Source organism: Solanum verrucosum, unplaced genomic scaffold (genome assembly GCF_900185275.1).
Source record: "Solanum verrucosum unplaced genomic scaffold, falcon-dt-bn FXZP01000261.1, whole genome shotgun sequence".
In the NCBI taxonomy this organism is placed as follows: Eukaryota; Viridiplantae; Streptophyta; class Magnoliopsida; order Solanales; family Solanaceae; genus Solanum; species Solanum verrucosum.
This window is the reverse complement of record NW_026019969.1, coordinates 2,317,173-2,336,121: the sequence shown is the minus strand read 5'-3', so window position 1 is coordinate 2,336,121 and position 18,949 is coordinate 2,317,173. Positions and strand designations below refer to the sequence as shown.

General features: G+C 32.8%; 2 protein-coding genes across 3 annotated transcripts; both read right to left on the bottom strand.

Annotated features, from left to right (window-relative positions):
• Positions 1-349: 349 nt before the first annotated feature.
• LOC125815463 (uncharacterized) lies at positions 350-5,893 on the bottom strand. Of its 2 annotated transcripts, none has more exons than XM_049494938.1 (5): positions 5,475-5,893; positions 2,620-5,179; positions 1,876-1,936; positions 1,562-1,785; positions 350-814 (listed from the first exon to the last, which is right to left on the bottom strand). In XM_049494938.1, exons 1-5 carry the CDS (start codon positions 5,587-5,589, stop codon positions 760-762), a joined length of 3,015 nt encoding a protein of 1,004 aa, XP_049350895.1. In that variant the 5' UTR covers positions 5,590-5,893; the 3' UTR covers positions 350-759. The 2 variants fall into 2 exon arrangements, with proteins under 2 accessions (XP_049350895.1, XP_049350896.1); XM_049494939.1 differs by having other exon boundaries at positions 2,620-5,173; positions 5,475-5,713.
• Positions 5,894-15,759: 9,866 nt separating this feature from the next.
• On the bottom strand, positions 15,760-18,496 carry LOC125815627 (jasmonoyl--L-amino acid synthetase JAR4-like). Its single transcript, XM_049495147.1, has 4 exons — positions 18,169-18,496; positions 17,895-17,996; positions 16,752-17,539; positions 15,760-16,344 (listed from the first exon to the last, which is right to left on the bottom strand). Exons 1-4 carry the CDS (start codon positions 18,462-18,464, stop codon positions 15,803-15,805), a joined length of 1,728 nt encoding a protein of 575 aa, XP_049351104.1. The 5' UTR covers positions 18,465-18,496; the 3' UTR covers positions 15,760-15,802.
• Between the last annotated feature and the right edge of the window lie 453 nt (positions 18,497-18,949).

The following is an 18,949-nucleotide window of genomic DNA, read 5'->3' as shown; positions in this document are numbered from 1 at the left end:
TTTTATAAAAGGACTTTATAACTTATTAACATCATATCATATATAATATACAAGTACCAACTTTGTACTATCGAATGATCTATAGCTAAGATTTAGTATATATATTTTATCATCATTTTAAACGTGAAATATTGTTTAATAGATACATTTTGGACAAAACATTAGGTGTTTAATAAGTAAGAATCTCAATTAAAGTGTCTAAATAAAAAATCGTGTCAATTTTAGGTATTTGTACGTATTAAGCCAAAATATTTTTTTGCTATTGAAAATCTCTTAAAAGGAAATAGTAATTTTAAAGCATACAATGGAGATTAATAACTAAATCCCCGTGTTAGTAATTGTAGTATTTAGTACAACAAACATTTTGCTTTAATTTAAACAGAGTTCACAAATTAGAGAAAATATCTGCATTAAAGCTAGAAAGCTAACAGTGCAAAGGAGTTGTTTTAATACTACAATATTTGCACAACCATATAGCCATGATTCAGTAGCCAGACCAGCTTTCTTTAATACTACACAAGTGCACACAGCAACTACATTTTAATGAATTTACATTGACAGAGAAGAAGTAGAAGGAAGTATATAGATCTGTAAGACACAAATTTCTCACTGGCACGCGACAAAATAAAAATAATCTAAATTCCATTTTACATGTCTCCTTCACAGTAACCTAACATTCACCTGTCAGGCACTGCAGCTCCAGATTTTCCGTATACTGTAAGAAGCCTCCTAGCAAGGCCAAACTCTTTTTTATGGTAGTTATGCTTCTACTTTTGGAGGTCTCATGCCAAAACCACGCTTTGCTTTCTCAACGCTGAAAAAGAAGTGTTAAGTTAGCACAGCCTGAAATCAAAATATAATTCAAAATGTTCTGTAATTTTGAGAAATGGATAATATCATAAAAATGTGCAGGATCATTATAAATTTCCACAGCAAAAGTAAAACTAGGCATAATCGAAGGGCTTAGTGAGGATAGTGAAACGGTATTAGGAAACTAAAAACCCAAGATTCATGCCAGCTAAATGCTAATAGTACCAATAATTTCATTATCATTTTCTCCATGTCAGTAGTGGAACTCTGGAATAGCAGAAACCTATATGTTTGGTTGAATGTCAGAACAAGCATGTGCCATGACAACGAAGGATAGACAAAGCTTTTTTTTCCCTGGCTAAGTGCCATTCATAAAATATGAAAGGTTGAAGCAAGAAATAAGGAGCAACGATCAAGACTACAATGTATATTAGCTACATCTTAAGGCAGCAATGTATCATGTTATCATAGGTCTACAATAAACAGTACATCAGTTATATATCTTAATCATTAATCTCAACTGTAAGGTGTCTGGGAAACGGTAAGTGAGCATGTTTGTGTTGCATGTGGGGTTCAATATGAAATTTTTTAGAGCAGTATGTTAGTGTATATAGCTACCACAAAGTAGGCCAGGGGTCATTCAACCACAACTGAGACAGCAATATGAACCTTTACGGAGCAATATGAACAACTAACTGATCACGAGAAAGAATTATTGAAAACTTAAAGCTATCGTAGAATTGATACTCACGTCGGAGCAAGTTTTCCCAGGCTCTCTAACTCTTCACCAGAATCCTCATCAAGGACTCTGCCAGAAATTTCAAGAATATAAGACCCGTTTCTGTCAGCTGGAAGGCCTCTACTCGCAAGCAACTTCAGATCCTTTGGGTTAAGCTCTCTCCCATTGACAAATACTCCAGTACTTCCACCAGCACAGTTTTCAGGCATGGGATAGTTAAATTCTTCAATAAATGGCTGCAAAAAGAATAGTTATAGTATGGGAAAGCATAACAAAAGCAGGAGAATACAGGCTACAAGTATCTACTGGAAAATAGTAAATCTTACAGGGATAATGCCCAAACAATGACCACCAATCACTCCCCAAAATCCAGCTCGAAAATCATACCTAGCACAGGAAATTAAGTCAAGAAGCAATATACTCGTAACTGTGATTTTAGGATAAACCAAAATGTGGTACAAGACTAGGTAAAGGGAATCTATGCAGCTGAATAAATGTAGACCAATTGACTGAACCGAACCATCAAAAAGAGGAACCATCTTACTAATTTAAGTAGAACTAAACCCACAAATCATGTACATTGTCAAATGATCAATACTACATTGGAGTTTTTTCCCAGGTATTTATAAAAAAAAAAAATCAGTATCTCAGAAACAATAGTGCTATATGCATATCGTGATATTACTTCCAAGAGGTTCCATTCAGAAGATTTGACTAATGTAATTTCTCATTGTAACTATGCAACTTCTGCACGATCATACTTACCGAATGGATTTTATGTTGCAACTTGGTTAATGAAATTCTACGAAATTGTATTAGATTAAATAGGAAAATCATAGTCTCTTATGAATATTTCACCAAGCAAACTAGAATTACATAGAGCTTTATTTGACCACCGCCCCCCCAAAATCTAAATGAATAAATAAGGAAACAGATTTATGAAATAGTCACTTATGCTATTTCTGGCCTCCTACATGTACATCAGCAACAAGATAAATGCAAGAGTAAAAGACATCGTGTTTAAACAAAAAGAATGAACATGTTGAATAATTGAAGGTCTGGTCACTTACCAGTAATGTCCAGGTTGTATTGGTCCAGCACGCTTTTCTGCCCTTTTAATCAACCGATCTGGTATAAGATGCCCATTAACTGTAATATTGGCCTTTTCCCCATCGGAAGAATCAGATCGGCTGAATTCTTTAAAACTGTTCTTTATAATGCCAGAGAAAAATGATGCTTTAGTGGCTTTCAGCTGGTCTCCTTCTTTACTATATACACCAGACCCTAAAGACGAGCTAGTGTTACCATACTCATTAGACGGTATGTCCATCTCAGTTGCTACAGCTAAATCTTTAGTGGAGTTTTGCTCTGAAGTAATCTTTTTCTGCATCAGCTTCTCTGCATCTGAGCGCGTACTTCTGTTTCCATGATCCAGCCGGTTGGCAACATGAAATTTGTTAGAATGGTCAAAGTACTCTTGCAGTGGTGAACCAGCTGGTGGTGGAGATTCTTTAACCTTCATTGGCAGCTCAGAGTCAGACTTTTCCATTGTTGCAGCAAATTTATTGAGGTTGTCCTCTTCCCTTGAACTGCGTGAAGATGTAGAACAAAGGCTTCTCATCTCAGCAGATTTAAGGGAACTTCCATGGCCTGTTGATAGTGACGTAAGTTCTTGATCCATTGCATGGAAATCATATTTAGAAGTATCGTAATCTTCAGAGGAAAAGGTCATGCTAGGACGGTTTGTATGTCCATTGGAGTATCGATTCCCTTCATTCAACATGACTCTTTGCTGATGACCCGTCTTTTTAGTGCTTTTATCTATTCGTTCATCAATAGAAACAGTCAGTTTATTGTCTGAAACTGCAATAACCATAACTGCAGAACATGACCCACATTTCATTTTTTGCCTTTTACCACCATGAAAAACTTCCTTAGGTAATTGCAGCAGCTGAAAACAATTGAAGCACGTTAAAAATGGGGCTCCACCAGCCACAGGTAGACATAATTGTCCACTAGGCTGACCCCTGGGAGGAAGTCGACGAGCAAAACCACCTACAGCAGCATTCAGGTCACCAGAATGAGCCCTTTGTGATTGAGGATTCTGCGGCTTTAACGGAAGAGGATTGGCATTTCGAGGATTATAATCTTGCTTACCAAATGCACCACTATTTTGATGACGGTAGAACATTGTGTTCTGTGAAATGTCAGAGATCCTTTTCTCACCAAAAGCAGTGGGTGGACCTCGTCTACGGACTTGATTTAAGTTGCAGCAGTGAAAACAATTGCAAGATGGATGATGAAGATTAGCCTGAGGCGGGTAAGGTCGATAGGGATCTGTAGGTGGGATTTCATTGTCCATTGACCGCCCAGAAAAACGGGAATGAGAGGGCTGCAATTGAAACGGAGCTAGGGCTTCGTATGGATCTCCACCAAGCAACTGGGACCTTCGTGGACCTCCATATCCCTGGATACGGTCTCTAGGAGGATAAAATCCACCGCCAGCCATGTCATGAGAATTCATAAAAGGCGAGGGCGCATTGTAGTGGTTCAGGTAGGGAGGTCTTTCACCAGAAACATGATTTTGTGCCAAAGCTCCATTCAAGATCCTAGTAGAGCTTTCAGGAAACCGATCAACGGGATTTCCATAGCCTTCATGATGAGCCATCCTCCTTTCAAGTGGGACTCTTTCGTTAGGCAACTCAGACACATCACCAAACCGACTGAGCTGCTCTTTTAGCTCATCAAACTTTCTCAATAGCTCTGCTCGCTCATCAACTGGACAATCAACCTGACTGAACTCATCCACATCCTTCCTATACAACCTCTTATCATTATCATAATTTGAACCCGACCAGTAGCCAGAAGGACCCTCTTCTGAGTTAACGGAGGACGCGTACCTCATACCTTCAGGATCAAATCTTCTTGCCCTGGGCAACACCTCTGCCTCACTTCTCTCCTTACTTCTCCAATCTGGAACTCTACCTGTTCTTCGGGATTCAATTTCTTTTCCGTTCCGGGAGTCAGAAAGTTCAAATTCTTTAGCCATATTTTCTTGAATTTGTTCATCCTGATTGGACCCATCCACATCCTTCCTGTACAACCTCTTATCATTATCATAAATCGATCCTAAAGAGTAGCGCAATGGACCCTCTTCTGAGTTAATGGAGGATGATAACCTCATACCTTCACGATCAGCTCTTCTAGACCTAGACAACACCTCTGTCTCAATTCTCTGCCTACTACTCCTATATGGAGTAACTCGGCCTATCCCTCGAGTTTCAATTTCTTTTCCATTCTGAGAGTCAAAAGGGTCAAACTCATTGGCCATATTTTCTTGTCTTTGTTCATCAATGTTAGTCTTATACATCACCCTATCATCCTCATCAGCCCAATTATCAGCAACATTCCTCAAATTAGCCCTGTAAGTTTCAGGTGCATCCCGCAAAGCCCTTCTCCTATCCCTTGTGCTGGAAGAACTAGCATTTGACTTGACATCATACCCGGAACCATCAGCCATGTTCATAAGTTTCTTCTCTGAAAGATCAAAATTCTCAGGCTTCTCCACAGTTTCTTCTTCAGATTTCTCTACAAATTTATTCAACTCCCCATTTTTATTTTTGGCTGTAACTTTAACAAGAAAGAGAAAAAAAAGAAAAAGAGAACAATCTCAGAAGACTTCAGCTACAACAAGACAAAGAAAAACCACTAATGCAAACAAATCAGTCTTCCAATCTGACCACAATAATAACAAAAAGGGAAACAGTCAAAGAAAACGAAATCACACAACTTGAAGAACAAATCAATTTCAAAAATTGCACTTTACCCATTCTAAACCAATTTCAAGAATTGCTTTTTACCCATTCCTCTAGCAAACTACGCAGAAAACAACAAAGAAAAAGGAAGATTAAGAAGTGAAGAGTACCTCGTAAAACAGCACCACAACCCCCACACTGGTAAACAGAGTAATCATTTAGCTCAGGTAGCAAATTTTCACACTTTGGACAACGAACCAAACGAACCTTTGCTTGTTCAGACATTTAAAGATGTCTTTCAAAGAATCTTGAAAACCCCAAGAAGGAATTAGTACTCAGCTCTCAACAATTTTCAAGCATTTTTACAAGGTCCTTTGAAACAATCTTGAAAAACCCCAAGATCATTTCCAAAAACCTTATGTCCTCTCACAAAGTTTTCAAACTTCTTCAGCTGTCATTAATGTCTTTTGTACAAGAACACATCTGAAAAAAAAGGGTTTATTTTGCAGAAAAATGCAACCAAGAAAGTAAAAATCTTTGTAGGTAGGTAGGTATGTTGCAGATACCTCTGTTTTCTCATTTGGCTTTGGAAAAGGTACGGAGAGAAAATAAATGGTGTCAATATACAAGTTTAGAACTACCAAACAAAAACTGCACCAAGTCAATAAATCGCGTTAATTTTTTCTTTGTTTTATTTTATGAAATAGACCAGAGGTTTTATTTTCTTTTTTTTAATAATGTCAAATGAGATTTTTAAATTTCTTAAAAAAGAAGTGGACCATAATATAGTTGGTGAAATGAAAATAATAAATAAGTGAGTCTTCAGTTCATCCAACATACCTGCGAAATAGAGTAGAGTTGCTACTATTATACTGCAATATCTCCGTTGTGTCGAGATCAAAATTATACAAGATTCAAAATATAAAAAAGTAAGCTTATAAAGAAGTCAGAGGGGTTCAACATTTATTACATAAAAAATAATCTCAATCATGAATAAATAATGAAACCCCTACTAGTTGCGCATCATTTCTTGTGTTGTTTAATTTTTAGGTTTCTTATAGTTTGGGGGAGTTTACATAATTTTGGGGTAATCATTGGAATTGCTTAAGAATGCAAACTACAACCATAAACTACTTTTTAGGAGTATTTATTTTTTTATTTAGTGTGTACTATCTATTTGGGATTCTTACTTATTTGGAATTGCATCATGTGACTACTATGTGAGAGGGGCATAAAGGGAAAATTTCTCCATATAAAAAAAATTCATTATTTTCCTAACTTAAATTCGAGACATCCAGTTAAATATAGTAATATTTCAACCATTTCTTGATTGTGTAAATCAATTCTTCTTTCTTTTTTTTCAGTTGTAAACTAATTTGTTGAGGAGAAAAAAAAAAGGTAGATGGCTAATTTAATAGCACTACTTAAATTGATTTAGAGGAGCTTTCATGAAATTTGTGGCAGACGTGCACACCCTAACAACACAGGCACCAATTTATTTAACATTTTCTTCCAGAATAAAAGGTTTTTTGTGAAATAGGAGTAATAATGTATTTATTCACGTCAATTTTTATTACTTAATATTTTCAACTTTTATTGAGGAGGTAGTAATTAAATAAATATGAAAAATCTTCTGCATCATACAGTGTTGTTTTTTTCTTAACTAGAGGTCTTTGATTCGACCCTTAAATATGAAAAATCCTTAATAGAGAGTGCTTTTTCCTCGAATGGTTCTACACAATGTGAATCCTGAATAGTCAAATTTCAATACAGACATCAAGCATCAAATAAGAAATTAAAAAAATATGAAATAAAACTAAGGTCCTTTGTCCTGGTATGGCTGTCTTGTATGACTTGGTAACATTTCACGTGAAGAAAAATATAAAAGCAAAGTACCAATTACATAAAATAAAATAAAAAAGGAAAGGAAGGTTTTGGATTTTTTGTAAAAAGAGTGAAACCTGAGTACTATTAATTTTGTTATTTTGTTCACTTTGTTTGGGAATTGGGAAGAAATGAAATCATATACTACTAAAAAGTAAAAAGCTAAATAAAACTCATGAGGGAACTGACACTTTTGTTTATCAAAATCTGTTTTCTGACTCAGCTTTCCACTTTTTAGATTAAATCTTTCAAATGCTATTGGCTCATCATTATAAAGTTTAAGATACCTAAACTGGCCCTACAACTCTACAACTTTTACAAATATTCTCTTAATACCAAATTGTATACAGAATAAGAATACCAACTTTTATATACTCCCAATTATTACATATCGATGTTGGATCCCTATAATGAATTATCTATGCTCCAAATGTTTAACCCTAAACTTGAGGTGGGCTGTTGAGAGTCTCGTATCTAATACGTAGAAAAGTAATTAAGTTAAGGGTTTCAATTCTCCTTATAAGTAATTTGACAAAAAAAAATAAAAATACTGATTCAATGAGATATGCATACTTGTATTAAAATTTAAAACTTATCGTTTACTTTATGAAATCTATCAATAAATTCTCACTATGAAATACATTTCCATCATCCCATAATTTTTTGTTTTAAATGTTTATATATTTATTTAATTGTGTTGTTCTATTTTATTTTATTTTTGGTGAAGAATATAATTATTCCTAGCACAAGTCACCTACCCTTAAAGCAAAAGAAATGGATTAAACGCATGCAGTTTCTTATTTTTGCTTTATAAAAGTTTGACTTGTTCATCTTTTGTCTAGTTGGCAAATCTTCCTACTTAATATACCATTTTGCCTGCAAATCACTTTCTTCTTTTATATATTTAATTTAAACTGTTTTAGAAAATTTATCCAACTATCATTATATTTAATTTACTGCAAAATAATCCGTTTCATTAGAAATAATTTCTATATTTTCCTACGGTATTCAACTTTTAACAAGTATAACAACTAAAAGTTTAAATAAAGCTATCATCACTATCGAAAGAAAAAAAAATTTGCACACTCCACCAGACTCTTTCGTTGAAAGCTACACAAAGTTATCAAATGTAATTCACAATATATGCCTATTGGTTCGAAGAGGAGTGTATTTATCCTAAAAGCAATAGCTCATGTAAGGAATAGACCTAGATTTGAAGTGATTTAAACCTCGATGACTCTACTTTATTTTTTTGAGTTATTATAAAAAAATATTTACTATTATTATATATGATAATATGATGATGACGTTCTTCGGGATGGCTCAGTTGGTTTGGAGGGTAGTTATCCACACAGATGACCCGGATCGATCCCTCCTCAATGCGCATAGGGCTTGCCTAGTGCGGTTTACATCCCCTGTGTGGTTTGCAGGCTATTACACAGTGGGGGGTTTACCCAGTGCGCACAAAGTGCTCACCCGAAAGGCAAAGGCTATGGCAGAAGTTGTAGCGGCTGCGGGTTATCTTGAGGTTCAAAAAATAAAATGATGATGACATATATACACTTAGATTTGGAGTTATTTAAACGAAAATAAATAAATTATGATGAGTTGATGATGGCGGAAGGAAATATTATTCGGAAATTAAATGACATTGTATTGTGGTTGCAAACCTTGTCGTCTTTACACTAGTTTGATTAATTAATTAGCATTTCAGTTTTGGGTTCTTCACACAAATACTAAAGCAAATTTACTGTTTACTTTTTTTAGTCTATATATATATAAATTATATATCAATTATATATACGATCATACATATAATATCTATTATACATTTAATTTAATCAATTGAGTGGATGGATATTTACTTTAGTTCTTCTATAATTTCTTACACTAAAGTGTTTGCAAATTTTATTTTTTGAACAGTTGAAGAAATTGTTGTCATTTTATTTCTAAAATCAAAGTCAGTTGTTTCGTTGGAAAAAGAACTGTTAAATTTCTATTCAACTTTTTAATTATCAACGAAAGCAATTTCATCAACGTACTTCTTTTTTGCTTGTTCTACCTGACTGTTTCTCTGAAAGCTACCCAAAATTATCATCTAGAGTAAATTTTATCCATATAGTCATTGAATGGTTGGATGCATAAATCTCGACTTTCATAATTACTTTGATTTGTTGCTTTTAAATTGAGAATCTTTCAAAAACAATATTTATATCTCTATAAGGTACGTAGTACCCTTTTCAAATCTCATTTTGTGCGATTATATTGTATATGCTGTCATTGCTAACCTAATAGTGTAAAAATTAATGAGTCTTATAAATGTTTGAAGTCAACCTATCTTGAAAGTCCACGACATATGGAAAGTTAATTAAGTAGTAATTTATATTTCTTACAATTATTGTGGGATAAAAATAGTTGGCAAAGCAATACTATGATTAGGAAAATTGTGTTAAGGAGAAGCATCAGTTGGTTAATACATAGTAATGCATGTTATAATCTATTGGGATTTGTTTTGGCTGTCATTCTCAATGTTTGGTTGAGAATTTCTTAATTTAAAAAAAAGCATCAGTTAGTTGACTTTGACTTTAAAAATAGTGTCTCCGATCCATTCACTTTTACTTGTCACTCATTTTAAAATAAATTTTTATTTTTATTTGTCACTTCTGACATATCAAGAAAAAACAATAATTTTTTCCATGTTTTATCCTCAACATTAAATACTTATTTTCCAAATCATTTTTCAAGACATTTAATAGGGAATAATTTGATAAAATATCTATATCATTAATTATTTTTTTAATGAATATGTCAAATCAAACCGTGATAAATAAAAATGAACGGAGAGAGTCGATTATGCATAAAGTGTTAAGAAAAGGCAATTATTTGTTGGTAAAATGGGAAGGGAATTCCCAGGCCATCCGTATGGGCCGGACTAGTGACTACAACCTACGCGTATGCGACATCAAAAATAGGACGAGGACCTACTTTAGCGGCTAAAGTTTAGCCCAATAAGCCGTTGTTGGAATTTACTTTTTGTGAGACCCTAATAATTAGTCTTATATATGTTAATTATAAAATTTTCAGTTTTAATAAATAATCTTCATTTTTTTTTTTTGTAATTTATTAACTATTTAGATCATGATCCAAAAATTCATTTTGAGATAACATTTTATGAGAAAAATATTTGATCAGTCCAAATTTTTTCTAAGTTATTATAAATATTAGACAATAATTTAACATTTCTTTTTTATGGTTAAGCAATATATGTACAGACATTAGACATGATGAGTCTAACGTTGTCTAAAAGGATAGTTTTTCAAAATCTCTTATGCACAATTTTTCTAAAAATAGAAGGGGGGAAAATCTAAGTGATGACCTAAATATAAAGGAACATTTGATTTAAATCATTCCACTATTTTATTTTATTTTCTAATCATTCATTGCACCATGAAAAAAACTCATATTTATGTAACCATCTATAAAATCGTTACCTTTGAATATTAACAAACTCAAATTTGATATACTCTCTATTTTAATATGTTTATCTAATTTTGACTTGACACAAAATTTAAGAAAATAAAGAATTTTTTAAAAATATTATAGGATTCTCTTAAATATTCCATGTGAAAATTTAAAATTTAAAATTATTTTTTAAAAAAGAAACTTTTTTTTTTAAACAATGTGCAAAAATGGGGCATGCATGCATTATTTCTTTGAAATGAGTCTAAAAACGGACCTCATGCAGTTTAGCATGGATCGGACAAGCATGATTTTAACATTAATTCTTTCCTACAGAAAAATAATGGCTTGAGGAAAAAGCTCATGCATTACTAAGTGTTGTAAATTATCAAAATATTTCATTACTGAAATTGGAAGTATATATATATATCTAGATTTTCATGCTAAGAATGAGAAAAAATAATATATATACTTTGCTCGTTTGGGTTGGGTTACATTTTGACCCGTGTTGACTCAATTGTTTGACGGATCATTTTGGGTTCAAACCCATTAATTCGATCAACTTAACCAACAGATCATAATCCAAATGAGTTACGTATGTTGGAATTGATTTTGTCACCCCTAATAGGTAATCTCATTGTTCAACGAATATGCATCATTTATCGTGTTTGAAGTAGAGGCGATTAGACATATTTCATTGATGAGTATTATGTCATGAGAAGATGTTTGGATATGACATTTTGAGAATAATGGAATGCACGAAACACTTCATGTTGGAACAATAAGCAGCCAACGCCAAATATATTTCTTTGTAAAAAAATTATGAGGCGGTGTTCATTCACTAAAAAACATGTTACTAAATGACATAAATCAAATCAGAATGAAATTAAATGTGTAACACATGCAGATGGTAGCTTTGATATTCATACTAGTTTTGTCGCAATGAAAATGTTGATATATATGCACTGCTAGAGGAGATCGATTTTATTGGTGGACAAGCAAGATTTTTAAATAACTCGTTATTTGTATAGATATTATTATTATAAGTGTTCGAGAAGCTCTCAGAGTAGCTTGCTAATGTATAGTCGTGTTGTAATTGAGACAAATATTCATCTAGTTCATCAGATCTTGAAGGAAACATTTAAAATAATTCTTATTTGGATTCTCTTGTTTATTATTGTAACACATTAATTAATGAAGGGTTTTTAACTATAGGGTTTGCTTATCTACTTTTAGAAAATAAAGTGTGCATGCTTTAACTAGGACTATTTTTCTATATATATCTGATTTGATGGAATGAGGGTCCATATATTATCATAATACCAGTATATTTTATTTCTGATGTACTTGCATATACCCATAGAGGGGTTGTGATAATCTGGATAAATTTTTTGTGCTCTTGATTTGAAATTTTACAAGAAAATACTATAAACGCTACCATTTAATGAGACATATATATACGACTCAAATTCAAATTCATTATAATTTTTCCAAAAACGATTACTTAATTAAATGGATCTACCATTTAATGAGACTAACACGACTCAAATCTAAATTCATCATGATCTAACCAAACGATTAGAGAATTAAATGACTACATAGACACCAGGTAGAAAACAAAAATACCAAAAAAACAAGAAAAGCACTAAAGCATAACCTATTTCAATTATGCTTTATACACTTCAGCATCTTCCAAGACATAATCCTAGAGGAAATCTTAGCAATAACACTCAATTTCAACTTCTTTTTTCTTCCTCCATCGACAATGTTCTTTTGTTTCTTTGAAGCATCAATAACCTCTTGATCAATTCTTGATGATGAAGTATGAGCAGATTGAACATTTCTTCTTATAGATCTATTATGATATGGAAATTTCATGAATTTTTTTTCAATCAAAGAGTATATTGAAACCAACTCATGAGAATCATACAAAGGGCTACCACAATCCCATGTCTTCATTTTTTCTTCTTCTTCACCTAATTCTTCTATTTCTCCTGTTTTCTTTTTCATGGCAACACCTGATTTTTTGTTTGAGGGAGTTTTTTCAGTATCACCATCCATGTTCACTGATTTTTTGTGTGACAAAACAAATGAATTTTGTCATATATTTATATAGGGAAGTCTATTGTTTGGATTTGATTAAAAGTTATTATTTGTCTTAACTTGGTGATTACATACCTAAATACAATGCTTTATATTGTGCTTAGTAGGATATTAGTCTTTTAATAGTAAGTTATATATGTACATTAATTAATTATATTGTAATGAATGTTTACTCTCTTCCAAAATAGTAGTCACATTTTCAACGGTCAAATTTTTGACTAACTTTCAACGCTAAATTAGATTACATTAAATATTTTTAAATAAAAATTTTAATATTTAAAAATTATATTAAAGTACTATAAATTTTTAATTTTTTAATTTTTTTTTTTAACTAAATAAATATTGTTCCTTAGATTGTACAAGGGACACGTAAGAATATCAAGACCAAACTTGGGAAAAAAAATATAAATCTTAAAATGTTAGTCAAAGTTTATATTGATTAATTTTAAAAAATAATCAATGACAAGTAAAAAAGAACGGAGTACTAAATTACTATAATAAGCTAAGATACATAGGGATGTTTAAAACCGAATCGAAAAAAAGTTATTGATTTATCAATAATGGGTTATTGGTTTAGCGGTTTTGATAACGGTTTTGATTTTTTTTGTTATCGGGCTATCGATTCTTAACGGTTTGAGGTTTTTTCTTAACGGGTTAACCATTAACCCAATAGTAAATTAAAATAATTATATTTATACCATTTTATATATAAAGTCCTTGACTTAGAATTTGGTTTCCTACTTTTATTTTTGATTATCTCAAACACTTGATTATTCTACAATATAAAAGTGTTTGTTTTTAGCAAGGTGTAACTTTTTTTTGCTTCAAAACAGAGTAATATATTGATTACTTAATATGCATCACTTGTTATCATCAAGTGGCAAAGCAGGACACCTACTATTGGTGTTCGAAGGAAGGGGCACATTACTGTTAGTACTATTACATATTTTACTTGCAAAAGATTTCTTAGATAGCCTAATAAAAGTAGTTTCTTCTTTGTCTGCTTCGAGTTTGTTGGAGACAAACATCAGAGGAACTTCCAAGCACAAAAAAGAGTTGATTTGATCCATTTTAGCAAGATGTAACTTGTGAACTCATGTGAAATGGTTCATTTGGTTTGTCATCTTGTTTCTAAGTGATTTTCAATTTTTTTTGTGTGTCAAATCTTAACGGTTAAACCGATAACTGAACCGATAACGATCGACAACCGATAAAACAATATCTTAATGATTCTATAACGGTTTAGTATCTCTACAAACCGATAACCAATCAGCCAAATCGATAAACTTCAAGAACCGAATCGACTGATACGCAGCCCTAATTAATATGTGTATGATTAAAATGAAAAGATAAAATGAAAAGATTATCTTTTTACTATTTGTTATCATTTTTTTTTTTTAATTACATCGAAGTATGACCAATAAAGTAAAAATTTAAATAGTCAACCATATGAACTACTAAAATCATCCTTAATTCACATTCTTATCTCCTTTTGCTATCACGTTCTTTTTCTCATTTGCCGGTTGATCTGGATTCTGGAATATTAACTATTTACTTTATAATATTTCAGCTTTTTACCTTCTTAGTAGTACTAATCTTTGCTTGTGCTATTTGCTTAAGTTTATTATCATTAGAGTCACATTTCTTTGCTCGATATATCATATATCGAACATCATTTATTTATTTTATTTCATCGTAATGCATACTCAATTAGAGCAAGAACTCCTTTTTCTATATACAATTTGTTTTTTCATCTTATTAAGGTTTCTTCCTTTTGGACACACATTTATATGGTTCTACCTCTTAAACAATGTAGGGATATACGCCAAATTTATGTACTTCCTTTATTAAATAGAGTACCAAAAAAACCATGTTTTAGTCTTTTCAATATTGTGAGAAATCAAATTGATAAAAGAGAATACTTTCTTACATTTTTCGAATTTCGAGATTCAAATAAATCTATCTTTGATCGTAAATTTTTCATATATCTTTTAAAATTTTGAATTTGTCAATTATCGTGACTTATAATACTTTTTACGTAGTTTACAAATACACAAACTTCATTTCAAAAAAATTGAACATTTCATGAGCTAATTCCTAGTCAAACTTAAGTTATTTGAAATTACTTAAGTAATGTTAAAAAAAAAAAACTTAAAATGCATACTGCATGTATTGTGAGACCTCATTTGAAGAGGCCCCTACGAATTGACTCACTTCCGTCAATTGGTTAGACACTTGACATCTCCATATCAAATTACCGACAGCTTAAACCAAATGTGGATCGCATTTTTTATTATTAATAAAAGAACCACTTTCCTGTCCCCTTTTAATTATCTGCCATTCCTTTTGTCCAACCAAGACATCTAGTGTTCATGCTCCCAATAATGTATGACACTTTTAACATGGGGAGCGCATTCGAATGGGCCCTGCAGTGCGTGATTCGGATTTATTTGGACATTGGGTGGGAAACAAGAAAAATTAAACATCAGACATTTTGTTCTAACATTGAAAAACCATTATATATCTGAAGTCTTCCCAAAATTACAATATCAGTTTAAAAAATTAAAGTCGGAAGTTGATCTTGGCAAATCAAACACACGATTCAATATCCAAATATATAAACTCGATTAGAAGCTCCATTATAAGTTATTGGATTGAGTGTTATTGCAAACGATGGAGAATATCCTTTGAAGTAGGTTAAGTGAAGATTAAAGTTGAAATCACAATTGAAACTGGAAGAGGAAGAACAATAAATTGTACTATCTTATTTGTATGTCCAATGCATCATGAATGAACATACAAAAATAACATTATGAGTACATATCTACAATAATGAGTACAAACTTCACATAAATATATGTATTTTCTTAAATACAGAATTTAGTAAACTTTTCAACAACTAACTTATTTTGTCATTCCTAATAACTGTGTATACATTTCTTTGTTAGTATCTTTTGGAATGATGCACAAAATAGAGACAAATAGCTATGAAAGATCCAAATTAAAGAGCAACAATTTTGTGCAATTATTAATGATACATCCAAGTTCAACATCAAGAGTAGGCAGTACTAAAATAGCTCTTGACAACATCATAACATAGTATCTGTAGCAGTCTGCTGTTGTTCTGACCAACACATCTTGGAGTCTTGAACTGGCTAACAGCACCTCCTAAGCCTACAAAATGATCTAATATCTTATGAAATGTCCCCTTCTTCACAACTCTAAGCTCAAGTGCTCCAATTACATTCACCTTCCGAGACCCCACGTACCCTGCATCTACAAACGATTTGTCCAAACAATTGCAGCATTCTTGCAGTGTTTCGTCACTCCCTTCACCACTGAGTTCCCAGAAAACCACGTAGTGTCCTGGATCAGTTGCAACGTTCCCGTGGCTTGTGAAATCGACTACCTCTAGTTTTTCGTCTACTAAGTGCCTGGCTGCTGCTTCTACAGCTAGCTGTAAGTCTTTCTCAGTGTTCTTGTCAATGTTTATGCTTAGCAAAAGATTGCTACGACAAATGAACTGGAGTTCTGGTGTGGCATTGTGGAATCCTTTTATTTTCACAACATCGCCGAGCCTGTAACGATACAACCCTGCATATTACATGTACAAACTTTGGCCATTACTTGAAAAATCAAGAATCTAAAGCCATGAAAAGTACTCTTAACTATTAAATTTTTTTGGCAAGTCTTCATGCGTATAGTAAAAAGTACTTAAAAGTTGAACATTTTATACTAAGTCACAACTCACAAGCACCATCATGTACAAAAGTATTATGGTTAATGGTCCTTCTTACCTACTGACACAAATTCCAATAATCCAGAGACCAGAAGTGTCAGGCTCAGGACAAATAATTGAATCAATGACTTAATGTTAATATGGTACTCCTACATGAACCAATAATGCATAATATATTCATGATGACAAATCATGTTTGCAACATAAATTCATATTGAAGTCACTGACAAAATAATAATAATTTTGGTCAAGAAAGTTGTACCTGCAAAGTTGGTGACAACAATTTCATACTCTTCATCTAGTTTAACTTCAGCAAGACCCACTGGTGTAGGCTCAAGGCCATCTAAATTTACCCTGAGAGGAATGAATTCGAAATAACCGATATTAGGAAGCACTGCATAAGTAACTAGCTCAGGAGGTAACTTAGGATTGACATTTGCACCAATCCATCCTTCAGAAGAACCATAATCTGCACTCAGTAGTGGTAGCTCCCCTGCATAATGCCTCAATTTCTTGAGGTAAGGTTCCATGGACCCCGTCATGATACCGTATATGTACCTGGCGTTTGGGAAGAGCACAGGAATCAAACCGTACCAATTGCTTAATCCAGAACACTTATTATAAATGGAATCAGCCTGTTCTGGATCAGGCTTCAGTAATTTCATAATTGCTGATCTCATGGAAGGGACCGTGACTCGGCTAGAGATGACTCCCTCTCTTATGTCTGCAACAAGTTCTTCCCAGACTAGTTCGAAAGTTCTAAAAGCATGGACAATGCTGTGGGCAAATGTAGAGGAGACAACTTGCACTTCATCGCGAAAAATGAGCCCACACAAGAGATGGCAGTACAAAGATTGGTGGAAATCAGGACCAAATATAACTTCATCAGGGCTACAACATGGGGTTTGCATTGCCGTCATTGTCTTCTTGAAATGCGCGTTACGATATACATTGGTAGTTGCAGTTCCAGCTGCCAAACCTCCCTTTGTCTTGAACTGCTTGCTGCTGTAAATGAACTGCAATGCCTTCCCATTCTCAATTGGGAATTCTCTGCAAAAATGACAATAATTGAAAATAAGAATATCTACAACAGAACTCAATTAATTACCAGTACTAACTATACTAATAGAAGAAAATAGTATGAGACAACCAATAAAAGAAAGCTGTGACATTTAAGTACTCCAGATGAGGTGAAAACCAAAATTAATTCATTTTCAAGAAGATGTTGAAGTATTGTGGCTTGAAGGTAAAAAACAAGAATAATGAACATTATCTTTTCCTGAATCGTCCCCACTTTTTCAGATAGTACAAAGGCACAAATATGGAAAAAGACAACACATATGCCAAAAATGACTTTGCAATTTGCAAAGCATTATTTTAAGATAATCCACCAAAACTCCATTACCTATTCCTAAAAGCAAAAGAAGTTTTGTATATCTGCATAGTGGATTCCATCAATTCATCATTGAAAGGTACAAACTTTGGCCTTCCCTGAGTAGTACCTGAACTGCAATCAAAACAAAATTTCCATCAACTTTCCAAGAAAATCTTTATACAAATACACCAAGAATCCTTCTTCTTTTTTTTGGATGGTAGGCCGTTTGTTTCCAATAGACCCTCGGCATAATTATAACGCGCACTTATTTCATACATAATTTTTTTTTTAAAAAAAAAGGTACCTTAATGAGATTGTTGTAATGGGTTTTCCAGTGAGAACAGGGGAAAGATCCCCATCAGCAATTCTTTGAATATAAGGCTCTAAATCTTTGTGAGTGACAAGAGGAACACAAGCCTTGAAAATCTCAGGATCAGTTCTTCCATTTAGACCCCATTGTTGTAGATACACAGTGCTTCCATTTTCTTCTAGTATCTTCTTAAGAGTTTCTTCTTGAACTTTCCCAGCTTCTTTGGTCAAAGCTTCAAATTCCTCAATCACTTCTTCTGGATCAAATTTCATCTCTGTCTTCTCCAACATCTGAAGTCATATAAGAATATTGTAAATTAAGCTACTTTTTAATCAATTAGAACATGTTTAAAACATATCAAGAACACTCGTAACTTAAGAGTAAATTAAATTAAAAGATGTCAGAGAAAAAGGGGAAATATAGAACAAAAATAAGTTCAAAGTTGAAGAGGATTGGTAAGTATGAAAAGGAGAAAGTTCATACACTGGTCCACTTGGTCAACTCTTACAACTTTGTCAAAAAACAAACACCCAAAAAAAATAAATTTCTATTCATAGATTTGATGCTCTGATCAAAGTTCCATGGAATCTTGAAATAGCTACAAAGACAACAAGATTCAAAATGAATTATAACATTTTGGGTACAGCAAATAATACCCTTTACTCCATAAAAAGAAGAATGAACCACGAGAATCACACCAACTCCAAAAAGTTGTTTCTTTTTTTCCTCAGAAAAGTCTTCAAAATATACAACATATTGAGAAAGAAGAAAAAAA

Excerpts from the sequence above, each read along its gene's own strand:
- LOC125815627 (XM_049495147.1), bottom strand. The coding sequence starts at position 18,464 with ATGTTGGAGAAGACAGAGATGAAATTTGATCCAGAAGAAGTGATTGAG. Across the intron at positions 17,540-17,894 it reads TCTTTTGCTTTTAGGAATAG|AGAATTCCCAATTGAGAATG; the intron begins GTAATGGAGTTT and ends TCATTTTTGCAG. Across the intron at positions 16,345-16,751 it reads TGTTGTCACCAACTTTGCAG|GGTTGTATCGTTACAGGCTC; the intron begins GTACAACTTTCT and ends TGTAATATGCAG.
- LOC125815463 (XM_049494938.1), bottom strand. The coding sequence starts at position 5,589 with ATGTCTGAACAAGCAAAGGTTCGTTTGGTTCGTTGTCCAAAGTGTGAA. Across the intron at positions 1,937-2,619 it reads ATACAACCTGGACATTACTG|GTATGATTTTCGAGCTGGAT; the intron begins GTAAGTGACCAG and ends TTCCTGTGCTAG. Across the intron at positions 815-1,561 it reads CTGGGAAAACTTGCTCCGAC|CGTTGAGAAAGCAAAGCGTG; the intron begins GTGAGTATCAAT and ends CTTCTTTTTCAG.